The 19518-nt window shown below is 45.0% G+C and overlaps 2 protein-coding genes across 6 annotated transcripts in view; one reads left to right on the top strand and one right to left on the bottom strand.

The window, feature by feature from the left end:
• ATAD2 (ATPase family AAA domain containing 2) overlaps positions 1–19518 on the bottom strand; it is a 158523-nt gene that overhangs the window by 35345 nt on the left and 103660 nt on the right. The window lies entirely within an intron of this gene.
• NTAQ1 (N-terminal glutamine amidase 1) overlaps positions 1–19518 on the top strand; it is a 34357-nt gene that overhangs the window by 4998 nt on the left and 9841 nt on the right. For 3 of the 5 annotated variants that reach the window (XM_068181986.1, XM_068182022.1, XM_068181996.1), the window contains one exon: positions 6903–7195. The exons of 1 other annotated variant lie outside the window; for it this stretch is intronic. In XM_068181986.1, coding sequence (XP_068038087.1) covers positions 6903–7036 — 134 coding nt within the window. In that variant the 3' untranslated portion in view covers positions 7037–7195. Of the gene's footprint in view, positions 1–551; positions 6349–6902; positions 7196–19518 lie in introns of those variants that run through there. One more of the 5 variants, XM_068182006.1, reaches the window with a different exon arrangement.

Genomic DNA, 19518 nt, shown 5'->3' with positions numbered 1-19518 from the left:
GACCAGGAAAGCAAAAAAATTCTATTCAAATCAAAAGAGTAAAAACCATTACTTGTGGGTAGTAAGTTACATAATGACTCCAACAGTTTCAGATGTGTGCATGTATCTCTAGATGGAATATATGACTCCATAGCTGCAAACCATATAACTCTCCCCTTACTGGTTGTGTCTGGCTGAGCTTTCCCTCCTTGGTGAGTAACAACCATAGGCCTCAGCCAGCCTCCAAATTCTCAGTGACACTGGTAGATAGTGAAGGATATGTAGTTCTTACTTCCTCTTATGCTTTCATTCTTTGCTCTATACCTTGCCATGCTGAATGAAATGTCCATAGGTCCATCCAGTCCAGCATCTGCCCAAAACAGGTATTCCTTAGGGCTCTGTCCAGTCTGGTCTTGAACACCTCCGGAGATGGCAGTTCCACTGCCTTTCTGGACAGTGTTCCAATGTTTGACCACTGTCATGGTAAACAAACAGTGAATAAAAAATCCTAGTATATAATCTGAATTTCCAGTGTTCCAACTTGCATTTTTCATTTTTTGTCCTGTTGCCAGGCTCTTCCAAGAAGACTCTGGCTCCATTGTCCTACCTCTGATCAGGTAGATGTAGGCAGTAGTAATGTCTCCCCTTCATCTTCTCTTTTTAAGACTGAAGAGACCCAGTTCTCTGAGCCGCTCCTTGAATAAATGTTGTTCTGCACCAAACAACTTGATTTTCCTCTTCTAGGCCTATTCCAGTATGTCCATATTTTGGAGATTTTTTTTTTTTTTTGCTGATGAGCTCCAAATGGACACAGTATTGCAGCACTGTGCTGATGTGCTCTGGTCTTCTGGTCAGTTGGCTGAAAGAAGCTTGTTACCCTGCACCCACTGAAGGTGAAAGGTCATTCACTAGGGAGCTTCAAGGTCTGAGTCAGAACAGGGCTAGATAGTCTCAGATCTAGGATGTCTAGTTCAAGTTTTCGTTCATTTAGTACCAGTTCCTCCAGCTTTACTTTTTGTCTTCCCTTTGTATTCACTTGAGATGCTTTGTAATGATGCATGCTTCAATGTGCACAGTGCTGTGAGTCTGCGAGGAGTCCGGGTCCAACTGCAATGTCTCAGCACAGTTTTATCAGGCATAAAGCTGCCTTATTTTTAACTTGATGTAAAACTGGGTGGCAGACCTTTTGTTATCATAAAAGAGCCTGGGGTACTAATGTTCATGTCCATGCCAAATTCCATTGCAGATAACTGTTTTCTCCCTGCCGTTTCACTTAGATAGAACATTCTGCTTTCCGTGTTGATTTGTGTTTGCATAAGATTAAATTACTTATATATTTCATGTTAGAGGTGACTGCAGTATAATGGCTGAAAGAACTGACCCCGTATTGTTTTAATACCAATTTATTTGTGAGGCACATTTCTATTAGAGTAGGTTTGTTTTGGTTTTTGGATTCTTTCCTTTTCATTTAGAGTAGCCAAATTCCTAAGCTTTTGAGAAGACGCAAGGTTTTATATTCCTTCTGTTTCCTATATGTCTTCTTTGATGTTTGTGGCAGTTTGACCCTGCCTAAATGCCAGGTGCCCACCAAAGTTGCTCAGTCACTCTCACCCACAGCTGTACAGAGGAGAGAAAATGCAATGAAAACTCATGAGTTGAGATAAGGATGGGGGGAGATCACTCACCGATTACTGTCATGGGCAAAACAGACTCGACTTAGGGAAATCAGTTGAATTTATTACCAATCAATATCAGAGTAGGATAATGAGCAAAACAAATCCTAAAAATACCTTTCCTCCACCCCTCCCTCTTTACCAGTCTTGGCTTTATTCCCAATTCCCTACCTCCTCCCTCCCCCCTCAGTGGGGAATGGGGGTTGCAGTCACCACAGGTTGTTTCTGCTGCTGCTCAGGGAGAGGAGTCCTTCCCTTGCTCAATGAGTGAGTCCATCCCATGGGCTGCAGATCTCCATGAGCTGCTCCAGTGTGGCTCCCTTTCCACAGGATGCAGTCCTTCAGGAACAGGCTGCTCCTGCATGGATCCCCCATGGGGTCACAAGTCCTGCCACCAAACCTGCTCCAGCGTGACTCCTCTCTCCACAGGTCTGCAGGTCCCTGCCAGCAGCCTGCTCCAGCATGGGCTTCCCATAGAGGCCACAGCCTCCTTTCAGGCATCCACCTGCTCCAGCCTGGGATTCCTCCATGGGCTGCAGGGCTTAGCTGCCTCACCATGATCTTCACCATGGGCTGCAGGGGAATACCTGCTCTGGTGCCTGGAGCACCTCCTGCCCCTCATTCTTCACTGACCTTGGTGTCTGCAGAGTTGTTTCTCTCACATATTCTCACTCCTCTCTGGCCACAGTTACTTCTGTAAAATAGCTTTTCTTAAAGGAAGAGGTACTGCAACAATCACTGATGGGTTCAGCCTTTGCCAGAGCTGGGTCCATCCTGGAGTTGGCTGGCACTGGCTCTGCTGGACATGGGGGAAGCTTCTAGAGGAGCCAGCCCTACAGTCCTCCCCTGCTACCAAAACCTTTTGGAATTGAATTGAACAATCTTGATCATTAACAAATTAGGCATTTTTCTCCTACTAGTAACTCAAAGGGAATAAATCTTAAACTCTGTTTTTCCTGCTCATGGGGTTGCAAAATAAATCATCAAAAATAAGCTTACATGGAGTCATAAATTCTAGTCTATGCCTAAAAAAATGGAAGCTGGCACAAGGTGATTTTTAAAAGCATTTTTCTAAAAGACAAACAACTCCAGTCCAACCAATAAAGCAGCAATAAAAATAATACCCTCTCAGACTCCTCAGTATCTCCTCAGAACTCACATGCTAAGCATTAGGCTCTTGCATCTGGCTCTGCTCTAGCTGTTTCCCAGAGTTAGGCCTCTGTGCCTTGTACTGGCATTGCTCTGGCCTCTGTTCTGCTCTGCTGCCATGGATGCCAGGAGAGGCTGGCCAACCTAACTGGCTGCACAGTGCTTTCTCACCCTGTCCTGTCCTCAGAGCTGCTCTGCTGGAATAAACATACCTGAGCTGCAGAGCATTCCCCTGGTCCCACCTGTTTGCCAGTGACCTCCTGTTGAAAGAAAACAGGGTATTTTGTTCAAATAATAAAAAAAGAGATTTGGTGAACAGATTCATTATTCTAGAGCTGGTGAGCCCAACTTTGGGTTTTCTTTTAAATCTTCTTTCCACAAATTAATGAGGTCTTATTCTGTTTAGTTTATGATTTAGGATGAGATCAGTCCTCCTTAGTGCAAGCCTGTGTAAAATACAGCTTGCACAGTGCATTTCAAAATTACTCCGAACAGATGGTCATGTGGCTTATGTGTGAGTGTTAGCAGCAGCTCTAACACTGAAAAGCACTGGTTTGAATTTCAGTTCTCCCAAGGTGTTCAGTAGCACACTTGCTGGATTGATTTGTAAAAGCTTTTTGTTCTTTTTATTATTAATAAAATCTCTGGTAGCCAATAATAATGGGGTTTTACTTGGGTGGGTTTTTTTATTATTTTGAAGAGCATGAATAGGACAGATGAGAAATTCTGGAGACACTGTGTATCAAACATATATATAACAGGAAATCTGTCAGACAGAGACCCACAGATGTCTGCAGTTGCTTTCTGTATCTCCTCTCTGAAGTGGCAGCAGGATCCTAGTGAAAGTGAAAAGGCACTGATAGGGATACAAGTAGCTCCTTTGCATTTCATGGGAACTTTCTGCTGCTCTCATTTATAATAAAACTCCAGTCTGTAAAGTTAAGTCCTTACTTCATAAGCTTTTGTGAAAGCTTATGAATCAAGTCAGATAGATACAATAAAGACACAACTAAGAAGTATTTAAATTGCCAGAGTGGCTTGTTGAAATTACACCACTTTCTGTAAAAGATAATTTAAACTGGTGAGCTGTGTTTTACATTGAGATCAACCAGGATGGTTTGCACAGTCACTTCTATCTTAGGGGTGGAGTGGAGACAGCAGCCCCTCAGCTGAGAGTGGGAAGAGTCCTTCTGACTTATCTCCCTGCTCAGACAAGGGAGGAGGATCTGAAGAGAGCTGTAAACACCTACACAAGTCTGTGAAGAGTCCAAGTTTCTTTTAGTTGCCCCCAAGGTTTTAGGCATCAGCAGAACTGATCTTGGAGGCTTTGTTCCAGACTTCCTTGCTTCCAGCAGCCCTTGGGCAGCTGTCGTTAGGCTGAGTTAGTCCAAGGTCTCTGAGCCAAGCTGAGGCTTGGCTTAAACGCTGCTTTCTAGCTACTGTTGGGAGAAGCCACAAGCATCATGGCTAACAATGCCTGAGATAGTGAGTGGCCTTTTATTTCATCCCTGCTTGGAGTAAAAGTGACAGACTTGATTTAAACAAAAATAAAGTTATGCAGGAATCCCAGAACGGGACAGATAGGTCTCATTTGTGGGGGGTGTGTCTAACAAAGTTTGGTCAAAGAGGAAGATGAGCTCTAGGCATTGCACAAATGCAAGCTAGTATGACAGTCACAGCACCTGAGGAGGACTGCAAGGGTAATGTAAATCTTAAAATAATTCTGCTGCTGTTGGTCTTGTAAAAAATGTGGTAGGATACATGCTCTGTGCTTTTGTGGAGAGGTCATCTCGGTTTGCCAGCTGTAGCATCCAAGCGTATCTTTTATAAATTCTGATGTTTGTCACTCTTACCTGCTTCGGGAAGAGCACTTTGTGGTATTCTCCTGCATTTTTGCCGAGCTGTTTCCTAACACTGTGAGGTCTAACACGACATGCACGGCGTTCAGATGGAGCCCACGAGGGAGGAGCAGCATAGAGGGGCTGTTATTACACGAATACAACGGGAGAGGTCTCACTAAGTTTTTCCCTACGGATACCTCCCGTGCTGCTCCAGTGCCATCTACCGACAGGTTCTTAGGCCATCGCTCTTCATACGAATGGACTTGTTTGCTTTGGTAAAACAATCTGCCACAATCCTTCTGAAGTTAGAGAATATTTCATTTCCTGCAGGCATTGTGGCAGCAACTTCCAAGTTGCGAACAGCAGCTGTTTGTAACTACTGGAACAATCTCCTTTGGACTGCTTTACCATTCACAGAACAGTTTTATGACTTATTTTAGTATGCTTAATGCACATAAAGCAGAGAATTATTTATTTATTTAATCTTAACGTATATGAAGAATTACCTCAATTTTGAAAAAGCATCTGGGAGGAAACGAGCAGTTTGAAACTGGAAAACAGACTTAACAGTCTACCAGCAAGCAAGAGCTGTTACCCACTACTAACTTGTTCTTGAGCTATGACAGCAAATTGCTGAGCTTGTGCTATTTTAAATTCCCACATAGGCAGAAATGATCGCTGTTCTGCCAGACTCACTTCATCAGTAGGACCATGCTTGGCTGGACGTAAGGATTTTCTGTTTGCAGAGTTCAAACAGGTTAACAAGAAAAGATTTAGGGGCCAGACCTCAGAAGGAGTGAGAGCTGGGATTAGGCAAATCACAAAGCTGTGCTGTAGTGTAGACGTGGTGCAAACAGAGGCCTTCAGGGGCTGGATTATGCCTGGTACTCCTGGGTCTGGGGTTCCTGAATATCATCTTCCTTTCCTTGCTTACACTGTCCATAAGGGTAAGCCTAGTTACACAAGCATTTTGCAGCTGAAGCAGATTCCATCCTTTGGATTTTATAATCTATTCCTTAGAGCCTCCTCTTGTTTGATTCTTAATCTTCAAATGCACGCATGAATCATCCGTGGTAAAGTAAATACTTAATACAGTGGAAGAGCTGTTAGCAGTAAATCTGTAAAGTAAAATTGTAACAGTGGCTTTACCACTCTGTTCCTTAAACTCATTCTCAGCCAGTTTTCTTTTAATGGTCATTTTAAAAGATTATTTGTGCACATCATTGGTAAGGAGTTAAAACAACAAGCCCATCAGAACTGAACCTCTGATCAGCATGGTTCTGAGTCAGCAAAGCTTGTACCAGGCCAGCTACAGAAAAAGGATGTATAAGGCACCTAAACCCAAAACTGCACACCAGCACTTTTCCAGTGAGCTGTCTGGGATCCATGAATAGGACAGAATGGTTTCTACCCCTCCTGCAGGTAACAGAGCAGATTAAATCCTGACAAAGAGCAGTAATGGTTACTTTTCTCTTGAAACCGTGCCAGTTAAACTTTTCCCCCTGACTTAATTCTGTCCTTCAGGATTCACAAAAAATAAGTATTTGCCCCCAGCCTAGTTTGTGCTCCTCTTCACCTGAGCATCCCTCTTGGCTGGGGACTGGGTTAGGTCGCACATCTCCTCCCCTCTGCATATTCTGGCCCTGCAGTGGGCCCATGTTCAGCGAAGAAAAAGTTCAGGGCTGGAGGGAAAACAAATAATGTAATCTGGAGAAGAACAAACTGCAGGTTTGCCAAGGGGCTAATCACTGCAACTTGCAGTTCTGACTACTGCTGTGAGCCAGTTCCTCTGTGGTCAGTGCAAAAGTTGACTCTGTTGACTTTGGTTCAGAACTTAAATGGGTGAATAATATTTCCCCTGCTTTTAAGTCAACCCATTTGTGTGAATGCAGGAAGACTGCATTGCTCTTCCCTGTGTTAGTTGTTATTTGCACTCCAGTGCTCTGACACTACTCGACCCTTCTAGGCTGCTGTTGTAGGGAAAAATCTTACCCACACATGCTAGTTTCTAGTGCCTTACTGGATGCTAACTGATCCTGTAATGTGATTATTGCCATGGGCAGAGAGGGGAATGGCGCTAAAGCAATGTTTCAGAGACTGGAAATAGATGTTTCTGTACCACCTTACAATTTGCAGAATCTTGCTGGAGTGAAGTGAACTACTGAAGAGGGGTTTGGAATGTTTTCTTGAAAGATGTATATCTGTGCTACTGAACCTGCATCAGGAACTTAAGTATTTCCCTCTTCTGTTCCTTTTTTAGATTCCAAGATGAATTTGGATGATTTCATCAGTATGAATCCTGAAGTGGGATGGGGCTCAGTGCTCTCCCTTTCAGACTTTGTGCATCGATTTGGCAGTCAGACTGATTACAGCTATTCCTTGGAAGGACAGTAAAATGAACAAAGTTCTTCTGGTTCTGAGTGGATGTGTTTTGTTTTGCTGCTCTTACACTGTATTTATGGTTTACATTTCTGTACATGGAATAGGTATTTGGAAAAATAGAACATCCAGACAGAAATATCATGAACTGAATAAAAACCTTTATTTTAATTATGTAAGAATGCACGTGGTTTTTAATGTCAAATCAAAGGCAGACATGCCACCATAAGCATATTGCTTTTCCAGCTACTGTGCCAAAACTGAAAAGAGCTGCTGAAAAAAAAGCTTTTGGAAAAATATGTGCATAAAATACTGAATATTTTAGCCTAAATTGCTACATGTTGTCACATTTTAAAAGTGAGATATGGTTTTCTTCATGTTGTGATTGCTGTCAATTATATGTAAACAGACAGTGCATCTCAGCTTCCTTACTAGCTTTACTGATTAGTCCTTATTTAGCAGAAATGTAAAGGGAAAATTGATTTAGTAGTTCATTTGTGAACTCCCATGCACTATGTAAAACCAGGTAAGTATCCAGGTTTCTCTGCTGTACGAGGGGAGAATTAAATCCTGCCGTTTCAGTGAAATGTTCTAGTGCTGACAGTTCCTGGAAGATGCAGTTGCTATTTTTGCTTCTCATGCTGGCTGTGCATTCTCACCTGCTCCCATCTTCTTGCACTTGGTGTTTGTTTGGCCTTGTGGCAATTGTGACAGAAAGCAGGAAGTTTTCTTGAGGTTTTTTTTTTTCTGCCTTTTGGTTCCTTGAGCTGGCCTGCCATGAGGTCAGACAGCTGCTCCTGCTGGTGTGAGGAAATCAGCAGGGCCATATGGCTGGGGGGAAGGGAGTGAGAAAGCCTCCCTGTTCAGGGTTCTCTGCTGTGGCATATCCTTAGAGGTGATATGAAGCTGCATCCCTGCAGGGCATCCCAGGAAAGCCATCATGCTGACTGAGGATTTGGAGCAGTCTCACATTTCTTAGAAGAGTGCCCTAAACATGGAATTGCAGAAACAGGCTAAAATGAGGTATCTCATTCTCAGCTTTGGACCTGTTCTACTTTATACCTTAGCACATCATAGACTCACAGACTGGTAGAAGAACATGGGTTAGAAGGGTCAGGCAGTTGCTGGTCCAATCTCCTGTTCAAATCAGCTCAGACCAGACCGCTCAGGGCTTTAGCCAGTCCAGCCTTGGGAACCTGCTGGGATTGAGACTACAATAAACATTTGTGATGCACTTAATTCCCGTGAAGAAAAGCACAGTAAAAATTTTAAGTATTAAGGGATCATTTTATTTGTAAGTAAAGAAAAATATCAAAACCTATAAGGATCTTGTATGTGTTACATAGGTTTATTGTTATATACGTAGTGTATTACTGTATCTCTCATCAGTTTTAGGGAATTTACTCAGCATATAAACAGCAGAGACAGCCAGCTGAACAACTGTGGGATTGATCCACTTCATCCAGACATCTCTTTCTCTATCATAAGGGCTGCTGAATATAGGAACTTCAACTCTCTATTGCCAGACGCAGCACAGTTGGTTGCCTGTGCAGACAGGCTGCTACTACACATATTCCTTGAGTGCCAGTATGGACTAGTTAGGAGGCCGGTTGTTGGGACACTTCCCTCTGGAGAGGAACAGTTGATCTGCAGTTTCTGCCACTCTGAATCAGCGTCACCAGAAGAAACTGAGATGAAGCTCAGGATTCCTGATAAACTGGTGCACGAACCCTCCGAGAGGGGACAGCTGGATTTAACCAGATACTCCTGTGTAAAAGGTCTGATGTATCCTTGTTTGGATGAAACAGCAGGATGCTGATGTAGCAGGCACACTCAGGGAATGAAGATGTTGGTACTTACTGGTTCTGAATGATGATAAGGCTGGTTGTGACAGTGCAGAGCAGCAGCAGTTTGCCTGCTCAGCTCCATGTAACTGCCAGTGCACTGGGTTAGACACAGCAGAAGTGAGAATGCAAAGATCCACGTTTCAGATGAACGGGTTGTGTTAAGCACTTCTTACCTTTTAAGTGGTTGAGTCTTATAGACACAGAGTTCCTGTGCATTGCTCAACAGGCCCTTTATGTTGTTACAGAGCATGAGGTTCTCATCCATCCCTACTTGAGTATGTCATTTGATTTAACCTCAGCTGGTTTCCGGTGCCTGAAATCTGTGACACACTCCCTTTAGTGGGGGTCAAGACACCAGAGTCTGCCTGGTTTAGTCCAGTTTCAGCATCAAGACTGTTAAGAAGAGCAGTCACAAACATTATTTAGAATACGCAAGTTTAAAAAAAATCAATGTGAAGAGTTAGTCCTTTTTCTCTGTAATCATTCTGAACAGGTGCTTAGTTTTACATGTAGTTGTAGGCACAGTGTGTGTGATTATAGCTTTTCTATAATTAACCACCTTTGTGTGGCTCTTGTAAAAAGTTGTCTTTCCAGAGGGATCAGTAGAAGCCAGAGAATTATTTAATTCAGTGCTGAGGATGGTGATAGTGTGGTGCTGTCTCTCTAGCCCATCAAGTCTGGGGGCATTTCATCGCCTTTCAGGTGGGCATGGTATCAGAAGGAAGGAATTCAGGAATATTTCAAGTGCTCATTTAGGATCCAAAATACAAAGATAAGCTACTCACTTCGCTGTAATTATCAGAAACCAGTTCTTTTCTGGTGCTGATTAGTCCTAGTGTCCCATCAGAGGGACTAAGTGACTTCCTGCCCCTCTTTGATCCTTTCTCCAGGTAACCATAGTCCTGATTATTTTGTGGAACTTGCTGTGTTTAACCTCTGCTGTCAACCCATATTTGATACATGAGGTGGCCCCACCAGTGTGGTTTCCCCACTGACCACCACAGTAAGTTGCAGACAGAAAAGCAAAGTTTGCTGAGAGCCACTTTGCCATGTACCTGCAGAAGTACAGGCAAAGAACTTCCACTGTAAATCTGATGGCAAGGAGGCCAGACAATTGTCAGCTCTGTGACCAGCGATGTATTTAAACAGCTAAGATTCAAACAAGTTCATACCACAATCACACACAAATAGGTATGTGTGTGGGGTACATGGTATGGCAGAGAACAACTGCTGGTTCTCAGGTGCAGCTCCAGGCTGGCCAGTGCAGCCACCCAGCCAAAGTGGTGCTGAGGGAAAGCCTCACTCCTTGATGCAGGGGAACCGGGCTCATGCCACTGAGAGGTAGGAAATAACAGGAAAGCATTGATGGCTGATTGTCTGGGGTACACTGGCACAACAGGATCAGCCTGTGCTCACTTATACTCCATGCTGTCTGTAGCCCTTGAGACTTTTAATCTTTACTGTGTCCAGATGCTTTCCCACTGTGTCCAGGACAAAGATGTGCTGCTTATGCACTTTCAGTACAATGATTTCCTAGTGCATCTTAACTTCCCTTTCCCATTCAGCCTTCTTTACCTTGTCCTTTTCCATAGTGATGTCTTTCTATTGTCCAGTTATTACAGTTTTTATGAGCTTAGAGCCACTAAGTGGTGGCTTTTTGGAGTAGGCGATCCTTGAGTAAGGCATTGAAGAAAGCGAGGAGAAACCCTCCTGTTCTCAGGTCAGTTACAATCCCATGGTCTCCCAACTTCTGTATTCTGTTGATCACTGGAAGTTCTCCAAGCCTTTTATTTCTAGACATCATAGGGCGAGACTCTGATAGCCTTATAATGGGGGCATCTTGCAGGTGGTTCCTCCCATCTCCAGCAGGCCATTGCAGCAGTAAGCTGCAACATGAGATGGAACACCCACATCTCTCCTGCCTTTCTTTCTTCTATGCCGCTGCTTTTTATTTAGGAATGTAGTTTATTTGATAAATAACCTCTTTTATTCAGCTGTTTGTGGCTTTAGAAAAACAGACACTTTTTTTCTGGCATGCATTTGTTTTGGTCAGTGCATTTTTGCAAACTTGTATGTGACCAGGTTTGTCTTGAGAAAATCCCATTTCTTGGTTGGCCAGCAGAGAGAGCAGTCAGCATTCAGTGGATGTGCCGGTTGGGATGTGCAGGTTGGGATAAGGACAGAGGTGATCTCCTGCACACTCAGCCCTGCCAGTAGCTGTTACAGTTAGAAATGAGTCATTCTGACAGCATTGCAGAGGTGATTTGTATCCTGCAAGGTTGTGGCTGAAGGCTGAGGTATTGCCCTCGACTGCCTGAGCCTGTAATGTCAGTGCAAGCCCATCCTGCACACCAGGGGCTCTATGGCAGCATCATCACACCACGTGCCAGTTTGGGGGATCTGGTCAGCAGTCACAGTTCCTACCAAAACGGGGCTGTGACACCTTAGGATGTCAGACCAATTGGTTTGCTATCAGTTTATATTTAGATAGCTGGGGATGCTGCAATCTGATCTGGGCTATTCAGGAAGCAAAGGGGCAATGGGGTGCATTTGTATGAATCAAATTCCTGGATGAGAGCCTTGGTCAGGGCATTTTGACATGTGTGGCCTCCTCTCCTCATACCCTCATTGTCCAGCCAGAGCCTCATGCATGCTCTGAAGCACCATTGCTCTCCAAGCTTCTACTGTAAAATGGCCATCTCTGGTTGGTCAGGTTTTCCTTTTTAGAATGAGTTTGATCCAAATTTTCTCAGTTTTCACATTTTTTTCCCTTACCTTTTTAGGAAAAAAGGGTTGTAGACTAAATAACTTGAGAAAACTGTACCAGGGAGTAAGAATGAGGTGTGAAAATACCATGTCCCTTCAGTAGTCCCAGTTACCTTGCACTGGGTGTCTTGCAGAACCATTACTGAGACACTGTCCCTGACCCAAGTGGTGGCTGTCCCCCACACCTGGCATGAGCCGCACTGCTGGAGGGGAGGACCTGCAGAGCATCACTTCACGCGTCACCCAGCAGAGCAGATGGCTCCAGCTTTGGTGGGCTTGCCTCCCTATGACACTTAGGATTTTCAGGCTTACAGAATCTCATCTGCTCTCGAGGTGAAACCTGTCTGGACATCTGTCTCTCTTCAGGTAATTACTTTCTCAGAAATTTGAGGGAGAGAATGCTGGTGATTTTCTTCTGCCTTCTGGCTTCCTCCTTATGCAGGACTTGGCCCAGTTGCGGCTAAGGTTAATGAAGCACACCCGAGGAGGGAGTGTCCAGAGACCTCTGCCCAGGTTTGTGCACACTTCCCTGTGGAGCTCACCTCTTTTTGTTTATGATCAGGGAGTCAGAAGTGAAGCACTCTATACAAATGCAGCCTTTCAGCAAGTTAAATGCAGCTGCAGTAGTGGTTCTGGAAAATCTCTTCAGTTTGACCTAAGATAAACAAATATGGTTGTTTAAGTATCCTCAATGTTTCCTTATACTTACAGTAGGAAATACCGTGGATACTGAGGGCAGTTAAAACAAATCTTACTTAGTTATCTAAGGCCTCTGGCAAGTCCCTGAGTTTCTGAGCGAGCTAAGCCACTTCCTAGGCATGAGGTGTACCAAGCTTCATTTTATAGTCATAAAAATAAGCATTAAGGACCTGGGCTGTGAACTGCTACTCACGATGTCCAACTGAAGTGATATTATTCACCTGATACTTGTGACGAATGTCTGCTTCCTGCTCTGGAAGATGAGCAGGATGTTTCCAGTGAGCTGGATTCCTGACATTATATTACTTAAAAGCAGGAAATGCTCATTTTGCTTGGTTCAGCATCATACCAGCCTTCCCATCAAGGCTATATCTGGAACCCAAACACTGCAATAAGGCAGGAATCATTATATGTTATTTTTTTCAAACAGCCTACACAGTAAGAAGATGGTAGTTATCTCAGCCTTCCCTTCTTTTTAGTATGCAATTGTGGTGGCGTGCTTCCCCCGTCTGAGCTTGGCTGCTGAAATGGCAGCGCACCAGCTCCACGCTTGGAGCCATCCTGAGAAAATGTTCCGCTGTGGCTTTTAACCATTTAGCTGTAAAGCTCCCGCTGCTTCCACCATTCTAACTGCTGGGGTGAAGCAAGGCTTGCCAGTCCTTGTTTATAACAAGCGTAATCAGTTCCACTATTTATACTGTACTCATCACAAAGCACTTTGCTGTATGAAATGGTCACAGTTATATTTATACCAGTACAAAAACAAAGTCATCACAAATCGAGGAGGCGACATCCAGAGTAATTTTTCCTTGCTATGTGACGCTGTTTCTTTGGCAATTCAAACTTTTTTCAGGCAGAGTCACTCTCTTAGGAAGAAAATACAGCACACTGTAAGTCAGGAATCCCACCAGTATTTATGTGCACTTGTGTTTTTGTCTTGCATGAAGGAAATGCAACTATTTAGTCAAGTAAGCTCTACCAGTTGCTACCTCTGTACGAATATGCAGGGCTGCCAGCAAACTCCATGGAGTTGTGTTAGTACAGCTAAAAGCAGAGCTCAATCTGCTTTGCTAGAAGTACTAAAAATACCTTTTAATATGCTACGGTATGTGTCTGGCCAGGAGTTGTTTTCAAATGCATTGTCCATGGAGTTCCCATACAGTAAACAGAGATCGATAGGCTTGGTCCTGAGATGCAAAATAACCATTGCTGTGGGGTCCAGCTGTTCTCCTTGATGGTGTCACCAGCAGGGTGCTCCCCCTGCCTTGCTCCCAGCAGTAGGCTGAGATTTGCAGTGCCCTGCCTGCCATATTTGTCAGAGATCCTTTGCAGGGTAGATTGTTTACTTAATTGTCATTCTCATTTAACTTATTTGATAATTATTAAATAAAACACCCCAGATTAGGTGCTTTTGAGATCTGAAAGACTAAGTGAGGGACTTTGTTGCCAGCAAAGAAGACCCACTCACATTCCCAGCATCTCCTGCTTGCCAGACTTTCCATGCTCTCATGGTGCATGGAGGTCAGATCCATGCACTGAGGCAAAGCCCCAGCCTCCTCTGAGCTGGTGCCAAGGGCTGTGTAAGCAGGGGCACCCTTTCCAAGGCACAGAGCCTGATGAAACCTTTCTGCCAATGTTCTCTGTGGCCTTACTGCTTTGAACTGCTGTGGACATGCAGGGCTGTGGAGTGGCTCAGCCTGGTCTTGGCCACATGGGTGCAGGTCCCCAGCCCTTGCTAGGGACCACGGGGGCCCCTCTGCTCACTGCCTGTAGGGGCAATGCAGACAGTGGAGGTTGCAGGACATTACCACCCCACTCATGATCACAGAATCATAGAATGGTTTGGGTTGGAAGGGACCTTAAATTATCTAATTCCAACCCCCTTCTGTGGGAGGGACACCTTCCACTAGACCAGGTTGCTCAGACCCCCATCCAACCTGGCAAGGATGCTTGCTGGGCTTACAGCCATCCTTAGAAATGGGGATTATTTGTGGTCATCCAAAAAGCAAATGCCCTGGCTCAGCACGTGGAGTGCAAAAAATCACACATGGAGACTGCCCAGTGCTGAGGACGTCTGAAGCCTGGCACGTGACAGAGGTACACGTGTGGGGTCCAAAAGAGGTGTCACCATCTTCACTGACACTTGGTCTCCTCTGAGCTGGCATAGTTGTGTCTCACAGTAAGGTCATTTGCCTGGCCAGCATAGTGGAAAAGAGCCTGCTCCCAAATACTGTCAGAACTGCTCCTTGCTGCTGCTTAATGCCACTGGGAGAGCGATCCATGGAGCTGCAGTGCTACAGCCAATGGCATGGCTGGATTAGCAAATGGAAGCTTTGTTTTGAGTTTTCTGTAATAAAATACCATGCTGCTGGGGCACACAGCTAGGGTTTCACTGCCCACTAAGAAAATGAGGGCAAAGGGTGATTAAATATTAAGTGGGATGCAAGATCTCAGTGCATGCAGCTCATGTGGTAACCTGAGGATGGGCTGGAGGTAAATGTGGCTTCCTAGATGCCTGAGAGGATACAACAGCAACTCATCCTGGCCAGCAAGAAGAGCTTTGGGGTTCCTCCATCAGTCTCCAGTGCCAGGAGACCTCACGGGTGACAGGTGTGGCCATGGAGAGACACCAAAATGAGGATCCTTGGAATACCTGGATCCTCTTCTATTTAGCTTTCCACCTCTACTGTAAATCAAACACCATTTCTGGCAGCAGTAGACTGTCAAGCAGGTTACACTGACATCAAGCAGAAGACACTAATGAACAAAACCAGAAGAGAGATTAGTGATTAATGCAGAAACTCCCTCCCAACCCCCACCCCAGGATGAGCTATGTCCTAAAGCCTCTCCTTCAAGCAAAGATGCTGCTGACAAGAAAGTTATTGACCTTCCTTACGCTGCAGAGCAAGACTTCTAAAAGGCAGCTTTCAGTGCGTGTGTGTCCATCTGCGTGCACGTGTCCGTGGGCCTCCCCGGGCACATGGATACAGAGGTACAGACAGCTCCTTCCACAGCAGCACATTTGGCAGTGGCTGTTGGCTCCCGAGCTTCCCGTGGCATTAGCAATGGGCAACACTGAATTATTTGCTCACCACTCCCGTTAGCAGCTGGCCCTTCTTGAGGAGGATGCACACCTTGGCTGCTGCTGCCTGGTCTGCTGCAAATGCTGCAAGGCCTCCTGCTCCACTCCCTCCCTACCCGGCACAAACGTGGGCAAGTACATCTGGATAAATCAAGGCTCTTTCCTTTCTGAGACCCTTAGGCCAACATTCTACAGCTCTTCTAGCAATTTTAACTTCCATACCCCCTTGGAAACACTTAAAGATGTTGTTTTTTTCTGATATAAGCTGTGCCAAAGCTTGGTTCCTTTATGAAGACAAACTGGCAGTGGAAATATTGACAGCTAACAGGGAAATATTGTATTGCTTAAAGAACTTTATTTAGATTGCTCCATTGCGGGGAGAGTTGTTTGTTGGTTGTGTTGGTTTGTTTTTTTGTTCCCACTTTGGACGGTGCTAAAGACGCCATAAAATTAGCTACAATATTATTCCAGTGATTTGTACACAGCATGTTCATGTGCCTTCAAAATTAAAAGAAATCACGATAAAACTAAGCAAACAAATAGTCCTGAGAGGACTAATCCCTTTCCTCCATGCTCTCAGCAGCCTCCAAAGGCAGCGGGGATGCCAGGAGGGCAGGAACGGCAGAGCCTGGGCTGAGCGGCGCGGAGGAGCCTTGGGAGGGCTTTGTTGCTCGGCTGCAGGGATGTTCCTGTTCGTGGCCAGCTGACAGCATGTCAGCGAACGTAAACACTTGGCTCCAGCAGAGCGATGCAGGCGAGGGAGGCGAGGCTGTGCGCACGATGAGAAGGGTTCCGGCCCGCAGCGCTCGGGGAGAAGCGGGCAGGGCCAAGGCAGATGCAGCGGAGCAGGCGCTTGATGCTTCTGCAGCCGTCCGGGGTCCCGGAGGGTTAAGAAGCCCTGGGCATGCCCCGCTGGGGGCACGAGGGGGCCGAGGAACGCTCAGAGCGCTCTGCGCGATGCTTGCGGCGCCGCTTTGGACCGCGCTGTGTTGTGCGTCAGAACTGCGGCCATTTTCCAGAGAACGGGGGCATAAGTGGGTGAAGAGCAGCCCGGCCGCCGCTTTCCAGCTCTTCCCAGGCAGGCTGCTGTCCACACTGATCAGGCTTAATTCATGCTCTGGGCTCATTACAGCCATTTTTTAAAGCTGGAGCCTCACCCTGTGCGTGCTCAGCCACAGCGGTATCCCTGTGCTGCTGCTTGGGGCCAGTGAGCCCTTGGGCTCTTCCTCTAGGGCCAAGCAAGGGAATTTTGCATTTTTTCAGCCTCTAATTAAAAAAAAAAAAAAAAAAAAAAATTGTAAATATTTCAAAAATACCGTGAGGCCTTAGGCAGCCTGAGGAGAAGGGGTGCAAGGTGCTGTTATGCCCAGGGGTGTTGCAAACCTCTGCCTGGCTCAGGCTGCTGTGCAGTGGCTGCTCTCTTGCAGCTGCCACGCACTCATGCATGTGTGTGAAATGGGCTAACTTGGCTTTTCCTTCTTCTGAATGTTCATAAGCAGGGAATAATAAAATGCAATTTTTCCACAGGGACCAGAAGAAACAAATTACTGCCCTGGTGTAGCTGAGGGCAGAGTCTGGCACATTATTTTCTGTGTAATAATTCCCATGAGGCCTTGTGGAAACCCAGATTTTTTTTTTCCTTCTCATTTTTCTACTTCCTTAAACTTTCCAAAATATTCTGCTGTAACATATTTTCCTCAGTCACATGTGTTAGTGAGGAGAGAAAAGGTTAAATTCTCCTTTCATACTATAATGTAATTTATTTCCTGTTTTTCACAACTGTCTAGACACAGATCTAACGAGCATTAACCCTGAATCCCACCATTGGGTTAAAAATAGAGGCTTTAAATATGAAAGTGTGGTAAGAGTAAGATTGTAGGTTTCTACCTACCACCAGGAGACAGTGCTTTTGAATGAGAACCATTTAATTAGCTATAAGTAACAAAAAAAAAAAAAAAAACCTTCAGTTTCAGAGGTTTAAAAAGGCTCCTGTTTGTTTTATATATACCAGCAGTAACACAGGCCCTGCTGAGCTGTGGCAGGGACAGGTTGATTCCCCCTCAGGAGTTATATTTGTCTGGATTTACACCTCCAGCTGTATTAAAAAAGGAAAGAATAAATTCCACTTTAGTCGGAGAGCTATAAAAAGATTGGGAGAAAGTAATTTAAGAGAGGACCGATGTGGAAAACCGTGGTCAGCTTCTGGTGGGAGACCCATAGACAAAATGTGCCCCAGGGGCAGTTGGGGAGGGTGCCCCAAACCCCAGGGGAAGAAGTGATGGTCATGGTACCAAGAAACAGCTCGTGCTGGGAAGGCAAGGAAAGGCTAGGCTGGGTCCCAGCCTAGCACAGCACTGGAATGCTTGCAGTCATGAGCAGACCCAGAGGGGCTCTCATCAGCTTAGGCTGGATCATGTCTGGGCTGGAGGCTGGCGTGTTGCGACAAGGAGGAACTCGCATTTCCTGCACTGACTGCGTTTCTCTGTCTACGAACACAAATCCCATGGGGTGGTTTGTTTATTTATCCCGTGAAGCTGGGAGTGGGTGTCTTTCCTGTCCCACCAGCCACTTCCAGCCACTGCACGGAAGCAGCAGCACCATCGGGAGCTCTGGAATGCACCTGGCACCTCAGCTGCAAAGCTGTGTATGCTGCTGTCTGTATTTAAGGTCTGTTCTGACCAGAACTGAAATTATCCAAGGAAAACATATTAAAAAGACATTTGTTTGTTTTCAACTAAAAAGTGCAGTATACTATGCATCAAGAATGGTGAGGATTGAACTGGTGTCCTTCCAGCTTAGGGAAGGCCTTTGAACCCACGTCAATTATTTATAGAGCCTTTTGGAAAACAGCTCTTTCCAATTTCTGCAATTTTGATCACAGGAACAGCTCAGGTTTTGTCAAAAATAAAGCAATCCCCTACATGGTTCACTGGGGTTCACCCCTGTAAAGCAGAGAAGCAGAAATGAGGATTAGGGAAAGGTGGGGCAAAGCAGAGTCATAATTTTAATTTCATTGTGTAAGAGGTTTTCAAAATGCTTTTTGGTTGAACTGTATTTCATTATTAGGCTCTAAGACAGACAGTGAGGGCACTCCAAGGAAGTATACAGGGTGACTTGTTACCATTGATCAAGGCAGACCCTCATCCATGTTTCAGGATGCCTCTCTCTCTATCCCTGACTTCACGTAAAAGGGTAGAGGTGGTAGCAGCAATAACATTAAAATGGGGCCCAACATACTCCTAAAAAGGTCCAGTATTCCCCTTAAAGGATTTAGTTTTTGCACATTTAGTCTATTAAAATAGTAGAGCTTGCTATTTTAAAAAAAGCTTGAATAAGAAATACATCTTAACAACAGCTTTCTCTTGTTTAAAAGGCTTTGTGATCTCATCCCATACTGTGTTTCCAGAGACTTGTGTCTGGGGGTGCAACCCTCTAACCACAGATCCGAGTCACAGCATAACTACAGAGACTTGGGAAACCACTCAAGCATACCTTATATGACAGTGCAAATGAGATTGAAAACAAAACATCTGCATTTAGTGCTTGTTTCCATAGCTGGCATAGCTTTCATGAGGCAAGTAATCCTGTTGTATCATGATCTGTTCCAACCAGAGGAACATTTCATTTGCCTTCTCAACTGCTTTTCCCCATTTAATAGGAGTCACTTCGGTGAATTCTTACTCACATTCCCTCTGAGCAGGAACCTGGGTCAGACTGGTTACAGTCCTGACACTAGCAAGAAGTAATTGTTCCCCACTCCCAAAAAAAGATTTAAAAATAATCACCCAGGCAATATGACTAGGAAAAAAACCCAGTATTTTGTAAGCCATAAGTTGGAGCTGACGGTCTCAGATCAGCATGAGCACTGGTGTTCTCTTTTGGGGCAGCAATCACTCCTGTGCTGTGGGCAAGTACAGAATCATGAGCACAAGGCTCCCTGTGAGCACAGGTTCTGTTGGAAGCCAGGGCTCATTTCCTTTTGAGAGATGATGAAGCAATAGCTCTATCTGGGATGTTCTACTGTGACAATGAGCCAAGTTCTGGATGTTCCTGCAGAACAGTCGTTGCTTACAGTCATCAGGAGCTCAAGGCTGATAAGGTCA

Source organism: Anomalospiza imberbis, chromosome 1, assembly GCF_031753505.1.
Source record: "Anomalospiza imberbis isolate Cuckoo-Finch-1a 21T00152 chromosome 1, ASM3175350v1, whole genome shotgun sequence".
NCBI classification, from domain to species: Eukaryota; Metazoa; Chordata; class Aves; order Passeriformes; family Viduidae; genus Anomalospiza; species Anomalospiza imberbis.
This window is presented reverse-complemented; position numbering and strand designations above follow the sequence as displayed.